At 43.9% G+C, this 26,302-nt stretch overlaps 1 protein-coding gene across 5 annotated transcripts in view; it reads left to right on the forward strand.

Moving 5' to 3' along the window:
* Positions 1-26,302, forward strand: part of DTNBP1 (dystrobrevin binding protein 1) — a 176,557-nt gene that overhangs the window by 137,920 nt on the left and 12,335 nt on the right. For all 5 annotated transcript variants that reach the window (XR_003999052.1, XM_030552481.1, XM_030552480.1 and 2 more), the window contains exon 8: positions 23,397-23,552. Coding sequence is in view for 4 of the 5 variants with exons in the window: in XM_030552481.1 (XP_030408341.1) it covers positions 23,397-23,552 (156 nt within the window). In the remaining variant the exon portion in view is untranslated. The remainder of the gene's footprint in view (positions 1-23,396; positions 23,553-26,302) is intronic.

The raw sequence follows: 26,302 nt of genomic DNA on the forward strand, positions 1-26,302 counted from the left end.
AAATGTGACTCAAAATGTCTTTGGAAAAAGAATGATGCACGTGTTATTTCAAATTTGCTGAGTGTTTTCATGCATTGCTAGTGTTATTGAAAACAAAAAAAATCTTTGGTGCAGCGGTTTCCTTTTGCTTAGTGTAGCTGATTTTTATTGTAACTGACAGAAGTGTGAAATCATGTCAGAAGGTTTTTCATGTAAACTCTCAGTAATTGGGCTTAGAAAACAGGCTTATTACAGTTCTTTATTAAAATGTTCTGAGCTGATTTATCCCTCTTGGGGGAAAATTTTTAGAATAAGTCAGTGCTATATGTGACTGTTATTGGTTACCTTTGATCAGTGTTCATTTAAACAGCTGAAGTACAGTTTAGGCAAAAAGGAAAACCTGGAAAGATGAAATCCTTAGAGGTTGCATAAATGTCATTTATTGCTTGGGTACTGTTTCTCTTTTGAGTACTAAAAGAAATCCTGCACTACCATTGCAGAGTACAAAAATGTCAGAAATTACTATGGGAAATCTAAGAGATTTCTACAGTCAATAATAGGTGCTGGCTTTTAGTATTACAATTCAGTGACATTTCTGCATCATACACAACAGAATTTGTAATTGCTTATAACTCAGGATAAGAGTAAGAAGTTTGCACTGGGTGGAACAGTGTAGTATCTGGTGATTATACACTACTGTATATCTGGCAATGAAGAGATGGCGATTTACATGAAAACTTTAATATTTTACTCCTGAGTCTTATTCTAAGAAAATGGTTTCAGCTTATTGGCAGACATTTTTGTGGGTAGGTGGCATGTCATTCCATTTTTTATAACTGTCAGCTGCTGTCTTGTCTTGGTTGTTTCAGTATACGTGTAATGACCTTGACACAGGCTGCTCAGCAGCCACTGCTTTCTGATATCTCTGCCTAGCTAAAAGATGACATCTGTTTTGTTTGGATAGTACCTTATGTAAAGGGGGACTACTTTTAAAAAAAAAAAAAAGTATTGCTTTCAATTGATTCTTTACTTTATATATCAGGAGGTCAGACCAGATATCTGGTGGTCCCTTCTGGCCTTAAGTAATGGTTTTCATTAAGGACTTATACCTAATTTGGCATCCTATAAAAGTTTGTATTCTTCTTCAAGCTGTGTCCACACAGATTCCACTGTAGATGTGTGCGCCCCATGTGTGTAAGCCCAGAGTCTTTTTAGCCAGCAGGGTCCGTTGGGGCTGTGTATGCTCCATCCTGAGAGTATAAAGGGCAGAGCAGCCCCAGTCACCGATCGGTTCCTTTTTACCACCCAACACAGTGTGACAGACTACAGTATCCATCTGCTTCCCTGTAGTTTCTTATATAGTGTTAGGATAGTAAATGTTACTATTTTTAGTAATTAAAAATTCTTCGAGTGCTTGCTCATATCGATTCCAATTAGGTGTGCACGCGCTGCGTGCACGTTCGTTGGAAGATTTTTACGCTAGCAACACTCGGTGGGTCAGCTGGGCGCCCCCTAGAGTGGCGCCGCCATGTCGCCGGATATATACCCCTGCCGACCCAACGGCCCTTCAGTTCCTTCTTACCGCCAGTGTCGGTCGTTGGAACAGTGGAGCGCGGCTTAGCTGATCTCCACTTCCCTAGCTACTCGTAGTTCTCTTACTAATTCTTATGTATATAGTTATAATTTCTATAGTTCTATAATATAGTTAGTTTTTATAGTTGAGAGGGGTTCGGTGATTAGCCCCTTCCCTGCACCCGGTACTGGGGCCCATGTCCGGTTCACCGGGCTTCAAACCGTGCTCAGCCTGCCACAAGCTGATGCCAGCGGGAGATCCCCACGACGCCTGTCTTAAGTGCCTTGGGGAATCCCATCTCTCGGATAAGTGCCAGATCTGTAAGGCCTTTAAGCCGAGGACGAAGAAAGAGCGGGACTTTCGTCTCAAACAGCTCTTGATGGAGGCAGCTCTTACTCCTCCGCCCTCGGCACCGAGCGCCAGACAGTCCGCATCAGGGAGAAGCAGTTTTTTGGCACCGGATCACACTGGTACTGCTAAGGCCCCTCGGCACTGACCGTCACCGGCACAGATGTCCGCTCGGCACCGTTCCCTCTCCCTGCGGGTTAAGAAACATAAGACTCCTGCTGCTTCCATGCCGCCTGCACCACAGTCAGAGCACCCGCCTAAGTCAGATGGCCCGGCACTGACAGCTGCTGCGGCACCGACAGCTTCGGCACCGTCGATTCTGGTCCTGCAAGGGCCGTCGAGTCCGGTGCCTGAAAGCTCCCCGGCGCACGCCGTGGTTGACCTCACTACTCCCTCCACGCTGGAGACCTTTTCCACGGCGAGGGAGCTGATCGCGCTGACGGAGTCTGCGCTGCCTTGACCCCCGGCACTGCCAGTGCGGGTTATACAATCAATTGGCAAGCCTGCCCTCCTGAGACCATCCTCTGTCGGCACCGATCACGATCGCGGTCCCAACGCTGCTTGCAGTCCCAGCACCGCTCTCCATCTTGGTACCGGATGCACTCACGGCACCGTTCAGTGTCCCATTCGCCAGCCCGGTACTCTCGGCACCGATCCAGCTCCTGGCACCGTTCCCGGAACCACGCCTCTCGCAGCTGCTCCAGATGTCGAGCTTCGAGATCCTGGTTGACCTCTCGGCACCGCTCCGGTCGCAGGTCCCGGTCTCGTTCCCAGTACCGGTATAACGCCGGTACCGCTCTCCGGTGCCGCACAGAGAGAGATCGTTTAGAGATGGAGACCCTTCCCAGGGCTTTTCAGCTCCTCCGTGGCCGTCTCTACACACATCTGTGTCATCTCACATGGACAGTGCTTCCTATGCACAGGACCGTGGCTCAGATGTGCCCACCCGAGTCTTCCAGGAGACCTAGGCCCAAGAACAAGGACCTCCCTCATCAGTGGTCATTCTGGACACCTTGGGCATATCATCAAGCCCAAGGTGCGCCTCCAGTGCCATCACACTCCGTACCATCGGAACACTGGGTGCTGGAGGTGACTGTCAGCTGCCCCCCTCCTGCGGGTACGGAGGAAGCTCCCATTCAGTCAACAGACTCTCAGGTCCCACCTGAGCCTGACGTCACCCAAGAACAGGCGCCCACGCAGGACTCTCTTGTCTTTCCTCTTCCTCCTCTCCAGATGAAGCGGTGGCGGGGACATCCTCCTCGGGCCCTCCTCCAGTTGACCTGAGGGCACATCAGGACCTCCTGAGACACGTGGCCCTGAATATTAATCTTCAGGTGGAGGAGGTCCCAGAGATAGAGGACCCTGTGGTGGATATTTTGTCAGCTGACACCCGCACAAGAATGGCCTTGCCATTCATTCGTACAATCCAGGCAAATGCCGATACCATCTGGCAGTCTCCAGCCTCTATTCCGCCCACGGCCAGGGGAGTTGAGCGGAAGTACATGGTGCCCTCTAAGGGGTACGAGTACCTGTACGTGCACCCTCCTCCCTTGTTGTGCAATCAGTCAACGAAAGGGAGCGCCATGGCCAGCAAGCTCCTGCACCAAAATCAAAGGAGGCGAGGCGCATGGACTTATTGGGCTGCAAAGTATACTTTGCTGGGGACCTCCAAATCAGGGTGGCAAACCAGCAAGCCCTGCTTAGCCGGTACAGCTATAATAACTGGGCGGCGGTTGGAAAATTCATGGAATTAGTTCCCCAAGACTCCCGCCAAGAGTTTGCCCTTTTGGAGGAAGGAAGAAGGTGGCGAGGAATTCTCTCCAGGACTCGCTGGACACAGCTGACTCCGCAGCCAGCACTCTGGCTTCTGGAATCGCCATGGGGCGAATATCATGGCTTCAGGTGTCAGGCCTTCCACCTGAATTACAACACACCATGCAGGACTTGCCCTTTAATGGCCAAGGCCTATTTTCTGAAAAGATTGAACCTAGGCTGCAAAGCCTAAAGGACAATAGGGTGATCATGCGCTCGCTCGGGTTGCACGCACCGCTGACTCAGCACAGATCTTTCTGCCCCCAGCCTCACTGCCCTTACCCCCCACCTAGGCCACAACAGGACTTCGGCAGAAGGCGCAGCCGAGGCAATCGCAGACAGCAGTCTGGACCCCAAGGGGGTCAGAATCAGGGTCCCGCCAAACCACCTAAGGGGACCCAAACCAAAATTTTGAAGGCATGCCCGAGGATGGCGTACCAGTTGTTTCCCAGGATCCTTTCTCTCCCTTTTACAACTGCCTCTCCCTTTTCCTCCCTGCGTGGACCCAACTAACTTCGGATCGTTGGGTCCTGCGCACAGTAGAATTCGGATACCACCTCCAGTTTATTTTGCACCCCCCACCCCCCATCCTCGTCCCTCTTCAGGGACCCCTCTCACGAGCAATTCCTCTTGCAAGAGGTACGGACGCTCCTTGCCATGGGAGCTATAGAGGAGGTGCCGAAGGACTCGAGGGGCAAGGAGTTCTGTTCTCGCTATTTCCTAATCCCCAAGGTGAAGGGAGGTCTCAGACCTCTCCTAGACCTGCGAGGACTCAACAAGTTCATGATAAAGTTGAAGTTTCGCATGGTATCCCTGGGGACCATCATCCCATCCTTGGATCCCAGAGACTGGTATGCTGCCCTCGATATGAAGGACGCGTATTTTCACATTGCCATTTACCCTCTGCACAGACGGTACCTCTGGTTTGTGGTCAACCATCAACATTTCCAATTTACGGTCCTTCCGTTTGGCCTCTCTATAGCCCCACGAGTGTTCACAAAATGCATGGCTGAAGTCGCCGCCTCCCTCTGTCGTCGTCGGATACACATCTTCCCGTATCTCGATGATTGGCTCATTTGAGGGGCCTCCGAGACCCAAGTCACCCATCATTTGGGCATCGTCAAGGACCTATTCAAGCGACTAGGCCTGATGATCAACATAGAGAAATCCACTCTGGTTCCCACATGAAGAGACTTCATTGGGGCCATTCTGGACTCCAATCTTGCCAGGGCCTTCTTACCACAGCCTCGGTTTCAGGCAATGGCATCAATTTTGCAAGGCCTACAAAATTTCCCAACAACTTCAACTCGCACTTGTCTCGGCCTCTTGGGTCACATTGCTGCCTGCACATTCATGACCAAACACTCCAGACTACGTCTCCGTCCCCTTCAAACTTGGCTCTCCTTGGTATACCACCCGGGCAGAGACAGTATAGACACAATCCTCACGATCCCCCCCGAGCATCCTCGGCTCCCTGGACTGGTGGTTGATGTCCTCCTTGATCTGTGCAGGGATGCCATTCCATCCGCCTCAGCCTTCAATGACCCTGACAACGGATGCGTTATCTCTTGCCTGGGGTGCCCACCTCAAACATCTCCATTCGAAACCCACCCTCCTTCCCCTCTGTCAGAGTAGCTGGCAAGAAGGAACTGAAGGGCCATTGGGTCGGCAGGGGTATATATCCAGCGCCATGGCGGTGCCACTCTAGGAGGCGAGCCAGCCGACCCACCGACTGTTGCTAGGGTGAAAATCTTCCAATGAGTGTGCACACGGCGCGCGCACACCTAATTGGAATGGATATGAGCAACACATCTCGAAGAACAACAGTTACAAAGGTGAGTAATTGTCTTTTTTATTTAGTGCCCATTGGCAGTGGCAACAACAGAAACTTAACCCCAGAATCTGCAAATCCTTCTCAAAACATGTATCAAGAGCTTGTGATGCTCATTTTAAAATGTTTCTGATGGAAAAGACTATGAACAATTCTCAAGTCCCTTCTCAAAACCAGTCTTCTGTCTTAAAGTGAGTTTACTCTGGGAGCTATCAGGTCTTCTGGCTCTGAGACCTCATGCTTCTCAAAAATATGCTGACCCATCTCTTCAGTCATCCTTGGGTTAGTTAGCAATTCCTGCTGCCTGAGATAGGAAGGAGTAGAGATCCTCTGATGGTACTTAGGACTGGTCACCATCCCAGGTACCAACTAAAAAGAGATGCAACACTCATCACTCAGTCTCCAAGCCATTTTTCCCCAAAATTTGTCATCACAGTGTCTTGAGAAGCTGTGGAAGCTCGTTCTGCTGCAGTGCCACATAGATGATGCTCAGTGACCAGACCACTTTTCAATACCGATGACATGAGTACTGTTACTTTGGTACAGTGTAGTAATAAGAAGACCTATACTTCTGAGACGACTATATCCATATGGTCGATTTTGGTATTGTCTACTTCAGTAATGAGTTTTTTCTCAACACAGGAGCGCATCTGTGGACATGGTGTTCACTCTCAAACCAGAGTCTGCTCTCTCCAATATTTCTGAAATATCTACAGGTTCAGAGTTTCTTCTGTTAAGAAAATTTCTCTGCATGCATCATCTGTGATACCAATGTCTGTTTTTCAGAGGCTAGACTCTGGCTCTCCTCAGTCTGTTGCATGCCTGAGATAGCTGCCCCACCATTATAGGCGTTATATTTGTCTGCATATTCATCGGCTCTTGACAGTAGAAGCCATTCTCCTAGTCTAGTTCCTAAGAAGGAGCCTTTCTAGTCATAGGTCCCATGCTTCTGAAAGATTTCAGGCCCATTGGTTTCTACCCTGTGGCTTTGCTCTTCCTGAAATGTTGGCTTTATTGGTCATTGTAGTACCCTTATCATTTTCCTGCTCCTTATTCCTCTAAATCTACATCTAGGAATATATCTTATCCTCCGAAGGAACTATCTGACACAATGCAATCATCTTACCAGGGGCTGATGCAGGAGAATTCTAGCATGATCCTCATACTGAAGAGCAAGTTGCTGATGGAGGAATATGAGAATCAATGCAGTCACTTGGCTATTTCTTCTTTATCCATGTGAAGCTGTAAAACCATCTGCTCCTTCCACAATTGATTTTAAGAGCCTTCAGTATCTCTTAAAAGTATGGTGGAGACCTTAGAGCTACCCCTCCAAGTAATTCAGGAAAGGTCTCAAACTATATGACATTCCGGATCCAGTCTCCCCAGGTAACTTGGCCTTATCAGTCATTGAGGGTATCCTCAACTTAGCTTAAGCTTTGTGGCAAACTTGTGTACTTATTTCAGCAATAATTAAAAAAGCAGACTGTAATTACTAAGTTCATCCTAAGGAGTTAAAATATTTCTTTTTGGCCCTGTTACTGGATCCTTAGTAGTAGCAGCTGCCATGAAAAATCTTAAGTAGGCTAGTTCTCCCAAGTAGACCCCCAAAAGGGCACCAACGGAGAAAAATATATTCTTCAGCTAGTCTATGAATTCAGATAGTTAATTATAAGGCTTTTCTGGATAAGTACAATTTCCCCAGCGAGACAGGATATCACAGCTTGGTGAAGAGTTCTCTCAGGGACCCTTCTCACAATAGTCTGCTGCAGGTGGAAATAAAATTTCTTCTTCAGTAGGGTGTGATTGAGATGGTGCCTCCAGAGTTGTGTGGCAACGGGTTCTATTCCCACTACTTCCTCATTCAAAAAAATAAAGGAGGTCAGCATCCTATATTGGCCCTCAGACATAATCAACAAATTTCTCATGAAGTGGTTTGCAGCTCTTGACTTTGAGGACCCTTACTTCCATGTGGCAATCCATCCAGCTCACAGGATGTTTTTACATTTCATGATCATTGAACATCCTTACTAATTCAGAGTCCCACCTTTCAGTCTCAGCAGCCATGAGGATATTTACCAAATGCCTTTCAGTGGTGGCTGCTCACCTGAGGAGACACGGTCTTCATGTAATCCCTGTCTCAGTGACTTCTTGATTTGGGAACACACTTCTCACCAAATTGTCAGATGTTCACACAAACATTCAATTTTTTTTTCTGTATGTGTCTCGAGATCAATCAAGAAAAATTTACTCACCCCCTACTGAACTGATAATTTATAGAAGCAAGGTAGGACTCTGTATCAGCAAAAGCATATCTTCCTCTGGAGAAGTTTTTCATAATGACTCATCATCACTTTTAACGTCTGCTCCCAAACAAAACTTTAATGAAAATCTGTCTTAGCTTTCTGGCTCATATCACAGCTTGTACTTGCATAACTGCATACACAACAGCATCTGTGTCCTCTTGGTGGTAGTTGTTTGGTTTATCATCCAGTCAGACAAAGCATAGATTCACCGATAGAAGATCTAAGGCTGCTGACATCTCTGCGTTGGTGGACAGACCCCCTTCAAGTCTGTCAGTGTTCTTTCACCCACCACTACAACCTGGAAAGGACTCTTGTAACAGACAAATCCAAGTAAGGCTCTGGTGCTCATTTAGAAAATGTCCGGGTTCAGGGCCTTTGGTCTTGGATGGAATCTTGGTTATACATAGATATGCTTGAACTGAGAGCTGTTTGTTGAGCCTGCAAGGCATTCCAGCCCTGCCTTGGGACACCAATACTCAGATTTTAATATATAATACCATGGTGATGCACTATGTAAACTGAGGGGGTTGTAAGATCTTCCCCCTTATGTCGAGAAGCAATTTGTGGGAATGGTGCATTCTTCATTGTATCAACCTAATAGCCCAGAACAATTTGGCAGATGACCTAAGTAGAAAGGGTTTCATCACCCATGAGTGAGAACTGATGGACTCTGTTTTAGATAGGTTTTCTGGAATTAGGGGTTACCCTCAAGATATCTGTTTGCCAGTGATCTGAACAAGAAGTTCTCTGTATTTTTCTCCCAAGGAGGAGTGAGTCTGGGCTCTCTGGCAGCTGCATTTCTGGTTTGTGGGAAAAGGTGCTGCTTATATACTTTCCCCCCCTCACTCCACTAATTCTCAGAGTCCTCAAGAAGATATGTCAGGACAAGGCTTGGGAAGTGATGGCACATCACTTTTGATGGAGCTTTCAGTCTGCACATCTTCCACTTCCAAACATCATTTCACAGAACCGAAGTGCAGGGTTACAGCCAGACCCAGTGTACCTATATCTGATGGCAGGGAGATTAGCTGGTTATGTTGTGTTGATGGATGCTTTATGGTAGAGGTCGTATTACCCAGGGTTATCTGAATGCAAAGATGTGGTAACTAATCTCTGTTTTCACAGCAGTGTCAGGAAGTAAATCAGTGGGGGACACAGTAGCTCCATCTGATAAATGGTTGGAACGCACAAAAGTGCTTCCACTCAAAAATCCTTGTTTTATTGAGTACAAAGCACACATAAAAAATGACAATAGTCTAGAACACCACCTCAGAGATAGTTACTAAAGTCTGAAGTGGTGTTGCATGGCAGCAGCAGGGTTCTGGTGGTCAGCCTTCCTCCTAGCTGCTGGGGAGGTTGATATCAGTGTCTCCTTGCTCGTTGAAAATCCAAACTTCTCCAAAGTACACACTCTAACTAATCTTTTTATAGGTAACTCAAAACAAAGCATAACTCAAGGTAACCCCTAATGGGCTGGCCATTTCCCTAGCAACAGAAAGAACTCATAATTTCTACTTATAAGTAAGGCAAAAAACTTAGTTACAGAGACCCAGACTCCAGTTCAGCTGTCCACACTCACTTCCATTCTCCTGAATCTGTCACTTTATTTTATCTATTCTTGTTAGTAACACTGCAGCTGTGGAGCTGTTTTTGTCTGCCAAAGCAAGACCAAAGACCAAATTCTTCCTCATTACGTGGTGTCCTCGCCGCCAGCTTATGGTGGCCAAGTGCACAAAATGGTGTTGGGTTATGTCCAGTTCTCTCGTAACAGTCCAAGAGGTTTTGAGTCAGAAAAGAAAGATCTCTACAAGGTAGACATATAAGGCTAAATTATTTATTTATTTATTTATTTAGGGGGGAGGCATATTCAACTCTTAGAGCCTTCTATTTGCTTCTCTATACTATTTGACTCTAAAACATTCAGGACTTGGTCAGTTGTACTAAGGTACATTTGACCGCTGTCTCTGCCTTACCACCTGCTAGCTGAGGGTTATTCATTTTACCCCCCATCTCACTGATTCCAGATGATTAAAAGCGTTGACTCATTTATTTCACCTGTTAGAGCCCTTTCCTACTTGGGATTTTAGTGTGGTGCTCATGTCCTGAATTGATCCTCCATTTGAACCTATGTTATGTTCATTGCATCATTTCACTATAAAAACAGTATTTTTAGCATGTATCACTTCAGCTTGCAGAGTGAGTGAAATACAGGTTCAGATGGCAGGACCCCTATATGCATTGTGTTCTATAAAGATAGTTATTCTTATACTGCAACTGAAACTTTTACGGAAAATTATTTTGGATTTTTATTCCAATCAATTTATTCCTTTTACCTCTCTGGCAATCTAACTGCCTTGACCCTTGCCGTCTTTGGATTCCTGGGCACCTCCCATCCCCAAACCACCTTGGACGCTCCTGGGGTCTGCTGTTTACTTTTTTGAAGAAACCCACATTTCTTCTTTGGACTCTGAAAGGGAGGAACTTGTATCATCTTCAGAATCTCTTAGATCATCTTATAGGCCTCATACCATGGTTACAGGTCTAAAGATCAAGACTGGCTTTCTTTTGAGGCCCCAGTACATTGGCCTCCTCCATAGGCATTTCAGACATTGTAGAATCCCCCAGGTCCTTACTGGTTTGGGGCTGTTTCAAGGGATTCTATACCTCCATCACAATCTAAGAGGAGGTCTCCTCCTCCAGTACAGGAAACTTTGGCTCAGAATACTGTCATCATCCATCCACCAAATGTATAGGATCCTACAGAGGACCCCCTAGATGTCCCCCCTGCATATTTCATCATCTCTGGATAAAGCCATCACCCCTGAATCAATATCTCTCCCTCTCCCACCTTCTTCCGCCCTAAAGAACTTCAGGGTTTTTCAGGACCTGATGAGGAGAGGGGCCACTTCCTTAGGAGTGCAAGTTGAGCTTGTACAAGAAAACCCACAAAGCTTCCTTGGTACGTTACAGATCCCTGCCCTGGGAAAGCTTGCGCCCTTCCCATTGATGGAGATTTGCTAGAGCAGATGAAAACTATGGTAGACTCCAACTTCTATAGTACCTATGATCAAGTGAGTACAGGGATGTTAAGTTCCACAACAGAACTTAATTACATTTTTACCCATCCAGTTTCTGATTCCTTACTGGTCACGAACATTAATGAGTGATCTTGACATCCCATCCTAAAGTCACTCCCCAAACCAAGGAGTTCAAGAGACTGGACATACATGGCCAAAAGGCATATTCCATCACTACTCTTCAAATAAGTGGCCAACTATCAAGCACTCGTGTCTAATTTTATTAGTTTTACATTAGTTACTAAATAAGCTGATAAACTACCATAAGAATGTAGGGAAGAGTTCCTGGCTGTGGTTTTAGAAGGATACCTCACAGCCTGGACATCCTTTTAAGTAGCTATTTGATGCTGCTGATACAACTTTGCCTTCTCTTGCCACCACCATCTCCATGAGGCATTCTCCCTGACTGCAGGCTTCTGGCATCTGAAGAAGCAGCAGAATACTATTTAAATTTTTTTCTTTGAAGGGTCCAGACTATTTTCTTCAAAAACAGACAATACTATGCACACCCTGGGCAACACTTCGTTCATTAGAAGTTTGCATCCTCAGTGACTAAGATCCAGGGAAACAGTGAGTTTAGACCTCACTTTTACAGTATCCTATTCCCAACAGAGGTCACAGGACTTCTTGAAGAGAAGGTTTAGATCTCGATGTCACCAGTTGGCTTCATCTACAACAGACCTTTCTCACCAAACTACTTCAACTTCCAAGCAGTCATTTTTGACTGCTCAGTCGAGGATAGCACACTGACCATATCTCCTCCTTTTCAAAGATACCTATCACTCTTTTGCTGTGCTTGGGGGAAAAAAATCACATCAGACAAGTGGGTGTTAAGCACAATAATGGAGAGATACGTTACCAATTCACTTCCCTTCCTTTTCCAAATCTACCTTCCCCGTCCACTTCCAGAGACCCATCTCACAAGACTGTGTTGCTTCAAAAAGAATGCTCTCTCTCCTGGAATGGGGAGCCATGGAAGAGGTTCCTTACTAACACAGAGGGAGGAGGGGAAGCTTTACTTCCTGGTCTGAAAGAAATCAGGTAAATGTCCCATTTTAGCTGTAAGAAGGATGAATCATTTCATCAAGAGAATCAAGTTCAAAATGTTCATCTTTGCTTCTATTATCCCTTCCTTGGATATTGGAGATAGGTATGCTGCCCTCAATTTGCTCATGTATTTCAATGTGGCTGTAGATCCAGACCACAGGAAGTACCATTGTTTCATAGTAGGCAATATGCATTATGATGACAGTTTTTTGCTTTAGACTGTTCTCAGCCCCAAGGGTTTTTCATCAAGTGCATGGTGGTGGTAGCCTGTGTTGCCTGTAAGCTGTGTGCTTGAGCGGCTATGCAGGAGAGATTCAAGTGCTGCCCAGCTGATTAGGAGAGCACGCACAGCTGGCAGTATGTGTTCAGGTGCCCCTCCCCCAGCTGTGCAGAGCAGGGAGGAAGGAGAGTGCTGATGTCAGGGTGTTCCTCTCCCCCCACCCTGGTGCCCCATCTCTGCAGAGCAGGGCAGAGGGGACAGCCTGGCTTAGGAGGGCTCAGAGCTGCTGAGGTCTGACTGGTGACTGCCTGAGTCCCTTTCTTTTCTCACTGTTTCTCAGATTTCCTCAGCAGCCAGCTCAGACAGTCAGTCAGTCAGTCACACTCTCTCCCTCCCTCACCGCCCTGCCCATGTACCCCATCTCCGCAAAGCGGAAAAGAGGAGACAACAGGGCTCTGGAGAGCTTTCAGTGAGTGTCTGGAAGAGACAGCACACAGCTTTCCCTAGCAGCCAGCACACACTTTGTCTGTGTGTCGCGCACCCACAGCTAAGTTCTCTCTGTGCAGCTGCTGCACACAGGGAACTGCACAGAGCTGTGCAGCCACATATTAAGCCCCACACAGAGGCTCAGGGCTGTGGTGGGAAAGGTCTCTCTCCCTGCCAGACCCAGCATGGACCTGCCACGGTGGCAGGGAGAGGTGCCCCTCTCCCAGCCCCAACAACCGGACCTGTCCCAGACTTGACACACCTGGGGGAGAGGAACCTCTCCCTTGGCCCGGCCCAGCCCAGCCCTGCTGAAGTTGCTGAGGAGAGGCGCCTCTCCCCTGGCCCCAAGCTGCTGTGGTGAGAGAGGGCTGAGGGGAGTCTCCGCAGCCACTGGGCAGCCTGCACCCGAGACCCTCATCCCCAGCCCCACCCCAGAGCCTTCACCCCTAGTCGGAGCCCGGAGCCCCTGCACCCAATTCTCAGCCCCCTCCCACACCTCGATCCCCACTCCAGAGCCTGCACTCCTAGCCAGTCCTCAGCTCCCCCAAGCCCCAGCACTGAACCACTTCCCGCACCCTGAACCCCTCATCCCCAGCCCCACCTGAGAGCACCCAATGCTCTGCCCCAGCCCTGAGCCCCCTCCCACACTCTGAACCTTTCTGCCCCCACCTCTACCACCTGCATGTTATGTGCACCAATATGAAGGTGATATTCCGCACGTGGACATAAAAAATTGGAGGGAACATTGAACCCAGTCTCTGTCACATACTCACCACCAAACACATACTTGTGTTGTTGTTGTTATTGTTACTACTTGGTACTTCCTGCAATGTGCATATATTCGCTGTAATTTCATTCTTCCAAAGTGTGTTATTTTAGTGTTTTGACTAGTCTGTGCCTTTCATAATTTTTGTTTCTCTTACACTTAGATATAATTATTTGAGAAGTGAGTTCTAAAATGCCTAACCTGTCCTGTCTGGAGTACTTATCCCTATGGTAACTTTTTAAAAATATATATTATATTTAGGTTTTTTGTTTCTATTGGTGGCACACATAGGCACATACCTTGGTGCACATACCAAAATGTATTCTGCACATGGATGGAAAAAATTAGAGGGAACACCGGTGGTAACATCAGGTCTGTGCCATTTAGACATTCAAATATTTCCTTACCTGGACAATTAGATATTCAGAGGGACATTAAGCAACCAAGTCCAAAACAGCATCCTTGTTGTCATTCTCCAGACAAGTCCTGAATCTAAATTTTGACAAATCAAAGTTACAAGGAAAGGTTTCAGGCTATAGCTTTTCTCTCTGGAAGTTTAAAGTCCAACCCAATCACAATGATGCATTCCTGCGTGAAGCTCCTGGACCATGTAGCCTCATACACATAGGTAACTCCTGATGGCAGACTTCATCTTTGCTGTCTACAGACCTGGTTCCATTCAGTATATCCCTACCAGGCATTTTTTGGACATGCAAGTTTGCATACCTGCTTGAATGCTTCTCTTTGGATTAATGGTTGGATCCAGGGATCGTGTGAAAAGGAAGTCCACTTCTGTCCCCAGAACCTACTATGACTCTGGTAACAGATGCATCTACCAAATGCTGGGGTGCCCATCTCATTCAGCTTCCACACCACTGTTAGGTTTTATCTGAACAAGCAGGGAGGTGCAGGGTCACCTCAGATATGCCAAGAAGCTATACATACACCTGTGGAACCTATGCATAAGGAACAGTATCTCCTTGAAAGTGTTCCACCTTCCAGGAGTGAGAAATACAATTGTAGATTCCCTCAGCATGGATTTCATACACCATCACAAGTGGTCAATCAGAAATTAGGGGAGAGGGATAGCTCAGTGGTTTGAGTATTGGCCTGCTAAACCTAGGGTTGTGAGTTCCCTCCTTGAGGGGGCCATTTAGGGATCGGGGGCAAAATCAGTACTTGGTCCTGCTAGTGAAGGCAGGGGACTGAACATGATAACCTTCAAGGTCCCTTCCAGTTCTATGACATAGGTATATCTTCTTCCCCCCCTCCCCCCAAAAAAGGCCATACCTCTCCAGATTTTCCATGAGTGGCAGTACCAAGTTGGATTTGTTTGCAATCAACCTGAACAACAAATGCAAACAATTTTGCTCCAGGAAGGGCTGCAGCCTAGGTTCCATCACAGATAACCTATCTTCTCCCTTGATCCAGTTGTGTCCTGTATGCATTCCCTCCAGTTTCTCTCATTCCAAGGGTAATCAGGAAACTAAAAAGAGATGAAGCATCATTAATCGTGGTGATGCCAGTTTGGCCAAGGCTGTACTGGTTCACGGACTTGCATCAGCACTCTGTCTGGCCTCTGATAACTTTGTTGCTAGTCAAGGATCTCCTGTCTCAGACCCAGGGCAAGTCTCTGCATCCTTACCTCCAGTCTCTCACCTCACACCATGGATGATCTCTGGTTAAGTACTCACAAGAGATCATGCTCCCAAGATATTCAAGCTGTCTTGGTAAGCAACAGCAAAGATTCCACTAGAGCCACGTGCACATCAAAGTGGAAGAGGTTTTTGATTTTGGCACAAACTCAACACTATTGTCTCATCATACAGGAGTTAGACATATATTGGCGTATCTGTTGCACCTGAAATCATTTGGCCTCTCAGGTTGATTATAGTCCACCTGTCTCCATATCTGCATCCACCAATAGTTAGGTTTTCCATTTTCTTTCACTCTCTGGTTTTCAGACATCTAAAAGGCCTATTCAACATTTACCCACCTGTGTCTGATTCATTATCTATATGGTATCAAAACCTAGTCTTCTTGTGGGATCTGACTTTGAACCTATGGTGACAACCTGTCTACTTCTGTTGTATATGAAGATGGCTTTTCTAGTGGTAATTACTTTCTCAAGAAGAGTTTTGGAATGTCAGGCTCTCCTGGCTGATCTTCCTTTCGTGGTCTTCCATAAAAATGAGATTTTCCCTAGGTCACACCCAGTTTTATGCCAAAAGTGGTCTCTGCTTTCCATCTGAACCAAATTATTAATATTATGGGGTTTCAAGAAAAACAGCACTCTTCCAAAGATGAAGGAAGACTCCACACCTTGCATGTTCATAGAGCTTTGATGTTCTACCTGGACTGCATGAGGTCCTTTAGAGCCTCTTCTAGGCTTTTTGTAGCCCATGCTGAAAGAGTTAAGAGTTGATCATTGTCATCTTAGCATATCTCACATTGGGTTTCTGATTACATTAAGTTCCACTTCCATGTTGCTGACATCTCTCCTCCACTGAGAATAATGGTTCACTCCACCAGGGCTAGTTCTGCTTCAGCAGTCTTTCTGAGCAGTATCCAAGAGCTGTTAAGTGTAAAGCAGTGACATGGTTCACTGTGCATATCTTTTTCAGACACGCTGTCACTCAGCCTTCCTTATGACAATGCTAACTTTGGGAAGCTGGGATTACAATCTCTGTTCAGATAATCCAGAGTCCTTCCACTTGTGAGGGAATAGCTAATGAATCACCTGGAGTGCAATTTATATACACCATCACTCAAAGGAGAAAAACCAGTTACTTACCTATACAGTAATTATTGTTTGAGATTTTGTGTACATATACATTCCATGACTCTTCCACCTTCCTCACTACTTCAGACATTAGATAGACAGTGATGTGAAGGAATGGAGAAGGAAATGGCAGACACGTCCCTTTTATGCCCTCGAACAGTTGCACGAGGAGAGCATGGGCATGTGTGCTGCCTAGTGATAGTGCTGACAAATCAGACTCATGTGCATTAGATGCACTGTACCTGCAATGGAATATATATGTTCACAAAACACCTTGAAGAATAATTGTTACTATACAGGCAAGTAACATGTTTTTCCCCCCCTCAAGATGCCTTTGTCCGCATGGGACCTATGCCCTGTTCTCAATACAAAGTTCTTTACCTGAATATCTGTATCTGTGAAGGATTGAATGCCAGTTGCTGCTGCTCTGCCTTTGGCTAGGACATGAGGACATTCAGGCTGAATGTGCAGTCCCAATAGACACTGCTGGCTAAAAGATTCTGGGTCCATGTGTGTGGGGCACGCACATCTACAGTGTAGACCAAGGCATCTCAAACAACTCCAGTTACTTTAAGGTAAGTAGCCTCTAAGATAGTTGCCAGAAGATTGGGAAACACAAGGGAAGGAATATGAATTCTGCAGGGGAGAAATTTTTATTGATTTACTACTTCCTTCATGGAAGGAAATGTATCGTTAGAAAGCTTTTAGTAAGTGAATCAGAGCTCTGGTTTTGTACCTCTAAATATTTAAGTAGCTGATTATAGCTACCCTGAAATAGTCAACTGATTCTATATTGGAAAAGTCCCCATCCGTCTCCTGACATTTTCTCCAATACAATGTGTAAGATCCCTGAATTCTGTTGTGATGCGTCTCATAGTCAGTAGTATCATTTAATCACCTTGAGCCAGATGTTTGCATTTCCAGTTACTAAATGTATTGCTAACGCTATATAGAACAGTGAATGCTGGTACCAAGGGGTATGGTATAGGATTACACAGTGTGTATTTTGTAATGGTCTCTATAATTACCCTTAAAATGGCTAGCACACCCTCAAAGAAATTATAAGCTCTGCCTAACATAGCTGAAGTCCTCACTAAAGTCCTAATATTGATGGGCATAGGTAAATAATCCTAAAGAATGAAAAAAATTAGCATTTTCAATGTGCTTGTTGTGCTGTCTGGAATGGCTCATGACGGTGAGTGCTTACCTCAAAGCAGGCTGTCAAAAACAGGGCAGACACTCCAAACTGGTGGTATGTTCTATAATTAGATTTCATCAATCCAGTATAGAGTCACAGACAGTCCCCTCAGGTTCTCCAGTCTATCTTGCCACCCAGACAAGCTGGACTTAGTGATAAATGGTCACACAATATTCAGGTTGCTCCCAGTCTCAAGAGACCTGTCATTTGCCCCAGATCAACTTGTATCTCAGATCTCACACTAAAGACAATGCCTGTAGCCCAGTGTTTCCCAGACTTTTTTGGCCACAGAACACTTTTTAGTCTATTATGGAACACTTATAATATTATTTTGTAGTCTTTTTTGGTTTTCAAATAAAAAATTGCATTTATGCTCAAATATATTTTATAAAACAAAGTAAAAATACAAATTTAAAATAACTTGAACTGACAACTTCTAACTGGAAAGTGCGTATAAAGTAGTACAAAAATCAAGTGCAAGAGTCAAAATTTAAAACAGTGTTCTGTTAAAAAAACCTGTTTTATATATATACATGAACACCAAACAAATTAGATTTTTACTAGGAAAATCTATTTTTTATAAACCAAAATACAAATCTGGATTTAACGGGATTGGTGTTTCTGCGTTTTTCTATCACAGATTTGCTTAATATTAGGAATAATGCTGGAAAGTTTGAATCCGCATGTCAGGCGCAGTATCAAGTCTATTCCTATGTTTGGTTTTTGTTGTATTATAATACGAAAATCCTGTCTCTCACAAATAAGTTGTGGCAAAAGGAAGGAGCACTCAAACTGCACGTTTAGCCACATTAGAGTACTCTTCTATTAGGCTGCTCCAAAAATTATTCAGTGGAAGAGCCTTAAACTTTTGTTTCAAATCAGAGTCAGAAATTAAGTCAGTTAGGCTTTCATAATCGTGCATAGTAAAGCCGACTGGTTTGGCTGTAATTACAAATGGATTTCGAACCCAAGCATTATCATCAGTAGTTGTAGGAAAATATTCTAATAAAAAGGCCTGCAAGTCACATAAGTGTTGTAAAATGGTGCTGGAAACTTCTTCATGGACTGTAGAGTTTATTTCAGTCAGAAATTCATGTATTGTAGGGAAGCAGTTGAAGTTATTCTGTTCTACAGAAGATGCCCAGAATTCCAGTTTCTTTTTAATGACAAAATTTTATCCATTGTAATAAAAATGATCATATTCTTTCCCTGCAGCGACAGATTAATTTCATTTAATTTTGCAAAAATATCTGCAAGATACGCAAGTCTCATTAGCCACGAGGGATTTGTCAGACAGTTGTTAAATTTTCGTCCTGAATTATCTGAAGGGAAGAATACCAGTAGTTCACTACGAAGCTCAAAAAGCCTCACAAGCACTTTTCCTCTGGATAACCACCTCACTTCTGTATGTAAAAGAAGCATTTTGTGCTGACTACCCATTTCCTCGCACAAAATTTTAAATAATCTGGATTGAAGTGATTGAGATTTGACAAAATTGATAATTTGTACTGCTTCAGCGAGCACAATTTTCAGATATGCTGGTATTTTTTTCTACTGCAAGTGCTTGTCTGTGTAGAACACAATGGCTGTTAGTGCTTTCTGGTGCCACGCTTATGATTCGCGTTACAGCTCCCTTCATCTTCCTAATCGTTCCCCGAGCACCGTCAGTACATACATCAATATATTTTCCCCAACTAATTTCATGCTTTCTGATAAACTTGTTGATGCAGTTGAATATTCTTTCTCGAGTCGTGTTGCTTTGCAGAGAATCACATAAGAGCAGGTCCTCTTCAATAATATTATTAAATTTATATCGGACAAATACTAGTAGCAGAGCAAGTCCTGAAACGTCAGTGGACTCATCTAGCTGCAGTGAATACTCATGGCAAATTTTCAGTTGGCAAACTAGCTCTTTTTTTATGTCATCGGCAAGATCTTTAACATGGAGTGCAACAGTATTATTTGACAACTATACAGCATCAGTTTTTTTACCAGACTGCTCGCTCAACATGCATGTTACAATATCTTTTGCACAAGGCTTGATAAGCGTTTCTCCAATAGCGTGAGCTTCTCCAGCAAGCGCTATATGGTAACTCCCCGATAAGATGCCTCTGTTGCACTTTGGTTGTCTGTTATAGTAATTTTAGTCATCAAAAGTTTACAATTTCCAAGTGAATCCTGCTGCCTCTTGAAAAAAAACATATCTTTGTATTCAGCATGCTTGGTTTCCAAATGCCTACAAAGTTTAGCAGGAGCCAATGAACTGTTTGCTAGTATTTTGTTGTACACGACGCACTGCACATCAGGAACATCTTTATTTCCAACATACATGAAACCGAAAGAAATAACTTTCATCATACTTTTGTTGCAGTCTTTTAACACTTGCTTTTTCTTGTTTTTTGATATACTTCGGTGGAAATTCTTTCACGTTAGATAACTCACTAGTACTAACAGATTTTTTGGCAACAAAAGACTGCGATTGTTCATCCTCACTTTGAAGTGTCACAATATTTTGCTCGTTTATTTTGGCCACAGTTGGAGTACCAGAAGAACTTGCTTTTCATTTCAAAGTTCCTTCTTTTAGCCACAAATCCATGGTGATTAGGTTTAGTCACAATATTTAGAAATACTGATTTTTGTCAAATTTTGTTTCACAAATATTTACATTGTTTTGAGTAAAAGCTAGTTTAGTTGTGCTTATTGCACACATGGTAAAGATCCACAGGATTGAACGTGTTGAGTGAATGTTATATTCAACATGGCGTAAAGAGAATGGTGTATGCATACTGCTGCAGTTTGCGTAGCCTCGAGCGGAAGGGGTACGATGTCACTAACTGAAACATGCCCGAAGGGGATAGACGTCAACATGCTTGCATGCCGCGTTCTCTTTACGCCATGATATTCAATACGAGATCTATCAATAACCGAAAAAAGAGTTTTTTGTTAATTATAGTCATTCAAAAAGAGTTGTAAACTATGCTTCATATATGCCAAATTTAAAATTAAAAAAAATTTAAAGACTTTTTTTTTTTTTAAGTTACGATTCTTTCACGGAACACCTATTCACATTGTGTGGAACACCAGTGTTCCGCAGAACACAGTTTGGGAAAAAGTGATGTAGCCAATCCTGTAGTAAACTAAAGAAAGGTTTATTAACTAGAAATAAGAAATGAGTTATTTACAGGTTAATGCTAGCAAGCATGCACACAAATGACTTACCGTCTCTGATGGTTAAAGATGACAGAGGTGTAGCAGTAATGTGTTGATTCAAAATGTCTTTCACGGCAGACCCAGGGGTAACCACTGGGGAACTCTGGCTTAGTTTGTCATTTGCCCTGTGAGTTCAAACAGCAAAGAAAAGAAAATTTTTCTTGTGACCCTATTTTATCTGTTACATTTAGCCTTCCAGTACATGAGAAGATCTCCCTTGCATGTAGCATTTCAAAGGTGTTGATAGGTCTATTCACCAGCCCTTTATATCGTGATGTTCCTTAATGGGCCGTTTGATCTTCATAGGCCTCCTGAATAGGGAGAGGGGACAATTTTCATGCCTGGGTTCACAAGTTCAGAGCAAATGTTTTCAAAGTTATAAAGCAAAATGTTCATATTTTTATAGCATGGAATACAGACACGACAAGTGAGATTAATGCATGGCACAATTTATAAGCATTTCATAGAGTCTAAACATTCAATACATTCTTATAAGACTAATATCTGTTTTAACAAAACTAACGTACAGGAGAGCTGGTTTGGTTTCCAGCTATGAGTTTGTCAGTGCTCAGCTGACATTACAGACTGGGCAAGAGCTGGCACAACACTTTCCACATTTATGGAATCTTCCATTTAAGAGAGAGGAAAAAAGAACTTGAAAGTCTAGCTTAATTACGTTATATTTGTCATAAAAAAGACAATAGAATGTTGTTTTAAAAAAAATCAAAAAATCAAAGCTATCCTATAATTTTTCTGCATGTACTTTAACTCTGCCTTTGTATCTCCTCGCATGTTTACCTGTAATTTTAAATATTTCCTTTACAGCCTCCTCATCCTCTTCTGCTTTTAAAGCAGATCAGACACTAACTGTCCCTGCTAAAACTTTACATATTAATTTACAAACCAAACCAAATCTAATGTATCTGGGACTAATATTTGACCCTTGGCTAGATTCTTCTTATTGATGTTAGGGAAATTACAAACTTCTGTTTTGGTTTTGTACACAGTCCAAGGGAGCACTACTTCCTCATCCACCATCATACTGCAAGACAGCCATCCCACTGTTCTCTAAGCACCCTCCTAACAGATGCTAGAAACCACACTACCCGCATGGTTTTCGGTATCCTGATAGCTCAGAGTTGACAAATTCATGCACTAATAAACAGAAAAATTTCCTGGCAAGTAGGGAGCTCTGCAGAAACTGTTGGATGAATCTATTTTTTTAATTTAAAAAACAGATTACATTTCCAGCCCTTATAGTTGTGAATAACATCCCAAACATTGTTGACACTATTCTTTTTTTTTTTTTTTCCTGAACCCACACTGCAGACATGCCACCTGAAACAATTGAAGTGTGAATTCTCTAATACTTAAATCCTGGTTTCTGTACAGAGCCAGAATCACAAACTTTTTCCACAGTTGACCGTTCAGTGGCAGCAGTTGTGCTCTGTAGTTGCTACTTCAGCCTTTTGATGAACTGTGCCCCACTTGCACTCACAGCATGCTAAGGGGAATGGCTCCATGCAATGTAATCCATTTCCCTTCATAGGTTCTTCATATTCTGACCTACTCTGTGTGTAGTGGAACCACAGGGGTTTTGCTACATGAAGGTTCTCCATGGTTGCACAGAAAGGCATGTTAAACTGCCTTTGTTCATGATGTATCTCATGTGTACCTTTCTTAGACATATCCTTCAAAGCAGCTACATGTCTGAAAACTTGGGTGGTTTCAAGCATCCTTCTTCCATTTCTTCCAAATCTTGAGTACACTTAGAACACTGGTGACAAGTAGGATTAATTTTCTGGACCTCCTGTATGACTTCTCCAAGGTTGATCGAGGTTGGTGCAGGAATCTGACTTTTTGAGTGTCCCGCCTTTAATCCTTTAATTTTTCTTTTTAATTACATTACTAATATTTTGTGATAATAGAACATCTCAGCCATGAGTATCTGAATTATGTTTTTGTTAAGAGAATCATAAGAAGTGTACTTTCTTATCCTGTTGGAATGGGGAATAGCTGACAGTTTATTATTTGAAGTGGCATCATTACTTTGAAGTTTCAAAGTGGGCTCAACTGTGTTCACTTTACAGATAAAAAAATGAAGACTATAACATCTTGACATTAATTTGTTTATTAAATCTGTGTAACAACATTATTGCTAATTTTACTCAGCAGTATTCTGACACTGTCATTATTTGAAGTCTGTACTCAATCAGTGTTTCAGTTTATTCATTCCAAGAAATCTGGAATTATATCAGTTTAATATTGGGGCATCCGGTTTTAGTACCTCATAGTATACCATATTTGCCTTATGGAAGTAATGAGGTATAATTTTGAAAGTGGACTATCTGCAATACTCAGGAAGTGCAGAAATGATGCTATAACATCATATCATTATTGCCCTTATACATCACTGTACATAGAGATTCAGACTTGTGTAATCCAATCTTTGTTTATCCATGGGTCTTAGAATTCAGTGACTGTGATGAGTGATCAGTTGTGTGCAGATGAGGTACATATAATTTGAACAGTTGGGTTGAATGATAAATGTGTCCTTTTCTTTAAAAATAGCCTAGAAAGTGAGACAGAATGTTTCAAGAGGAGGTCTTTGTGTATTAATACTATATTAAATATGAGTGTATGATTGAGAAGATATACTTAGATAATTTGTTGGTGTGATTCTGATAAGTCATGTTAGAAGCAAATTTACAGATGTTTCTACATTTTTAATAGTGTGTATTCTTTTTTTATTGTTGGTCCTCAGCTGAGCTAGATGCTGAGCATGCCCAGAAGGTGTTGGATATGGAGCATACCCAGCAGATGAAGCTAAAGGAGCGTCAGAAGTTCTTTGAAGAAGCCTTCCAGCAGGATATGGAGCAATACCTTTCTACAGGATACCTGCAGATAGCAGAGAGACGAGGCAAGTTTTGAAATATCCTCCACTTAATCCATAGATTCACAACTAGAAGGCTACTGAGAGGATTATTTTGGTTTCTTTTTGTACTGTTTTTATTTTGAAACTTTTATTAATAAAGTGCACAGTAGGTAAACACAGCAATGCAGTGTATTATAGGAGAGAAATGGGTATATCTTTATGTTTGATCTTTGTTTTATAATGCAGTACCAGCGCTAGTCAAGGAAGAACCTAATTATTGCTGAGTACAGTATTTTACTATGCTGCAGATGTGCAAGACAGGGGGACATGCTATACTTGGAAAATAAAGTAATCAAAGGAAGGAGTTGGAGTGCATCTCCATTCACACACTGGCATAAGCATTGTTTGAGACTTTTTGGTAATATGCATACTTAAGGTATTTCTTTGGGTTACCTGTTATATAGTCAGAGTTTTACTGCAAAACAAAAGGTAAATAAGGGCTCATATGAGAGCTATAAAAATAATTATTTTAGTCATTATTAATCTTTCCTTTATTTGATGTACTATAATTGCGGCAGAGTCAAAACACAAACTTCTTTTGGGGGCAGCTGAAAGTACTTGTACAGTAACTCCTCACTGAGTCGTCCCGGTTAACATTGTTTCGTTGCTGATCAGTTAGAGAACATGCTTGTTTAAAGTTGCTCAGTGCTCCTTTATAACATTATTTGGCAGCCGCCTGCTTTGTTCACTGCTTGCAGAAAGAGCAGCCTGTTGGAGCTAGCTGGTGAGGGCTTGGAACCAGAGTGGATCAGCAGCCCCCGTATCAGCTTCCCGCTTCCGTAAGTTCCCTGTGCGGCAGCTGCCCAGCAGGCTATCAGTTGCTGGCAGTTCAGCTGTCCCTCCCCCCACTGCCATGTGCTGCTCCTGCCCTCTGCCTTAGAGCTGCTTCCAGAAACCTTCTGCTTGCTGTGTGTGTGAGGGAGGCAAGTGAGGTTAATGTCAGCTGTCCCCCTCCCCCCTGCTCCTGCCCCCCACTTACTCCATCTCCGTAGAGCAGGGGTGGGACACGACAGGGCTCAGGACAGAGGGAGCTTGCTGAAGGCAGCTGCTGTCTCAGTGTGTTAATCTACTTAAAAAGGCAATGTACTTTGAGTGCTGTCAGCATACTTAAAGGGGCAATGTGCATCTCTCTGACTGCCATGCTGTCTCCCCTACCTCGATTTGTGCGGCCTTGTAGAGTATGAGGCTACACTAATAACAATGTGTTAACCCTTGAGGGATCAGCTGAGTGCTAGTTCACCATTTAGCAATAAGGCATTCCCTGAGAAATATCCCACCCTCTGACTCCACCACCTCAACCAAGCATCACAATCATCATTGCTGTGTACAGTATTACTTTGTTTGTTTAAAACTTATACTGTGTATACATATATATAATACAATCTTTTGTCTGGTGAAAAAAATTTCCCTGGAACCTAACCCACCATTTACATTAATTCTTATGGGGAAATTGGATTCGCTTAACATCGTTTTGCTTAAAGTAGCATTTTTCAGGAACATAACTACACCGTTAAGGGAGGAGTCACTGTACATTTTTAAATATGTTTATTAGGTTAAAGGAAAGATATTTCTTCAAGAATTTGGTGTTGGCATTATACTGATACTAATCAGAAGTTTGCACTTGTCTTTAATGGTGTGAAGTCTCCATATGGGACAATACATTTGACATTTGTCTAGGCCAGGGATGGCCAAACAGCAGCTTGTGAGCTGCATGTGGCTCTTCTACAGTTAAAGTGTGGCTTGCGGAGCCCCACTCCCCTTTTCCCCATCGATCTCACTGGATGGGAGGAACTTGAGGCTTCTGCCTTGGGGCAGGGTGGTGGGGCTAGGGCTTTCTGCCAGAGATGACTGGTTCCTCCTGACTGGGGGGACGGGGAGGGACACAATTTAAAGGTCCCCCCCAGCAGCTTGAGTCACGCCCTCCCCTTACCGTCAGCAACCCCTCCCTGTGGTTCCCAGGTGTTAGTGCTGCAGGGAGTGGGAGCTGCGTTAGCTCCATGGGGAGAGTCAGCAGCAAGGGAGTGGCTCTGTCTGCAGCTCCCAGCTTGCCTGCTTCAGCAGCTGCTGTACAGGGAGTGGGCTCAGCAGCACCATGTGACTGAGCAGGGTCAGCAAACCCTGGCAGAAATCTGGGGGGCACACCTGTTGGGACTCAGGGCTTCAGTTGGAGTGGGTCTGAAGCCCCCGAGCCTGGGCAGACACCTGCGGGGCTGAAGCCCTGAGCACCAGCAGGCTTGCCCCGGCTCTTGAACTTCTGAAGATTGTCGTTTGCAGCTTGGAGGATCAGTAAGTTTGGCCACCCCTGGTCTAGGCTCTGCACTATAGTCTGCTACCACTGATCACACTGGTGGGTTGAATGGGAAGAAAACACCGCCTTTTGAGAATTACAACTCTTCCTTGTATTTTCACAACTCCAGTGTGTTGATACTTGTACATTGTACAGTCTTGTACTTTTTCTTTCTTGAGGGATTTTTGTTAAATGTGCAGGTGGGGAGTAGAGTTGTGACACAGGAAGAAGAAAAGGTTTGGATTAGTAAGCACCTTTGGGCAGGTCTGTCTCTTGATAGGCATTCCTATAGCACCCACATTACAGGGCCCTGATTCTCATTGTGTCTTCTGATTTATCTTCTTTTAGCATGTGCACAATGTGCCTTAGGTGGCATGTGACCAGGATTCATCACAGAATTTGGGCCATTGGTTGGATCATTACCTTTCCTGTTTGGGCTGGGTACTGA

The sequence above is a fragment of the Gopherus evgoodei genome, chromosome 2, assembly GCF_007399415.2.
Source record: "Gopherus evgoodei ecotype Sinaloan lineage chromosome 2, rGopEvg1_v1.p, whole genome shotgun sequence".
NCBI classification, from domain to species: domain Eukaryota; kingdom Metazoa; phylum Chordata; order Testudines; family Testudinidae; genus Gopherus; species Gopherus evgoodei.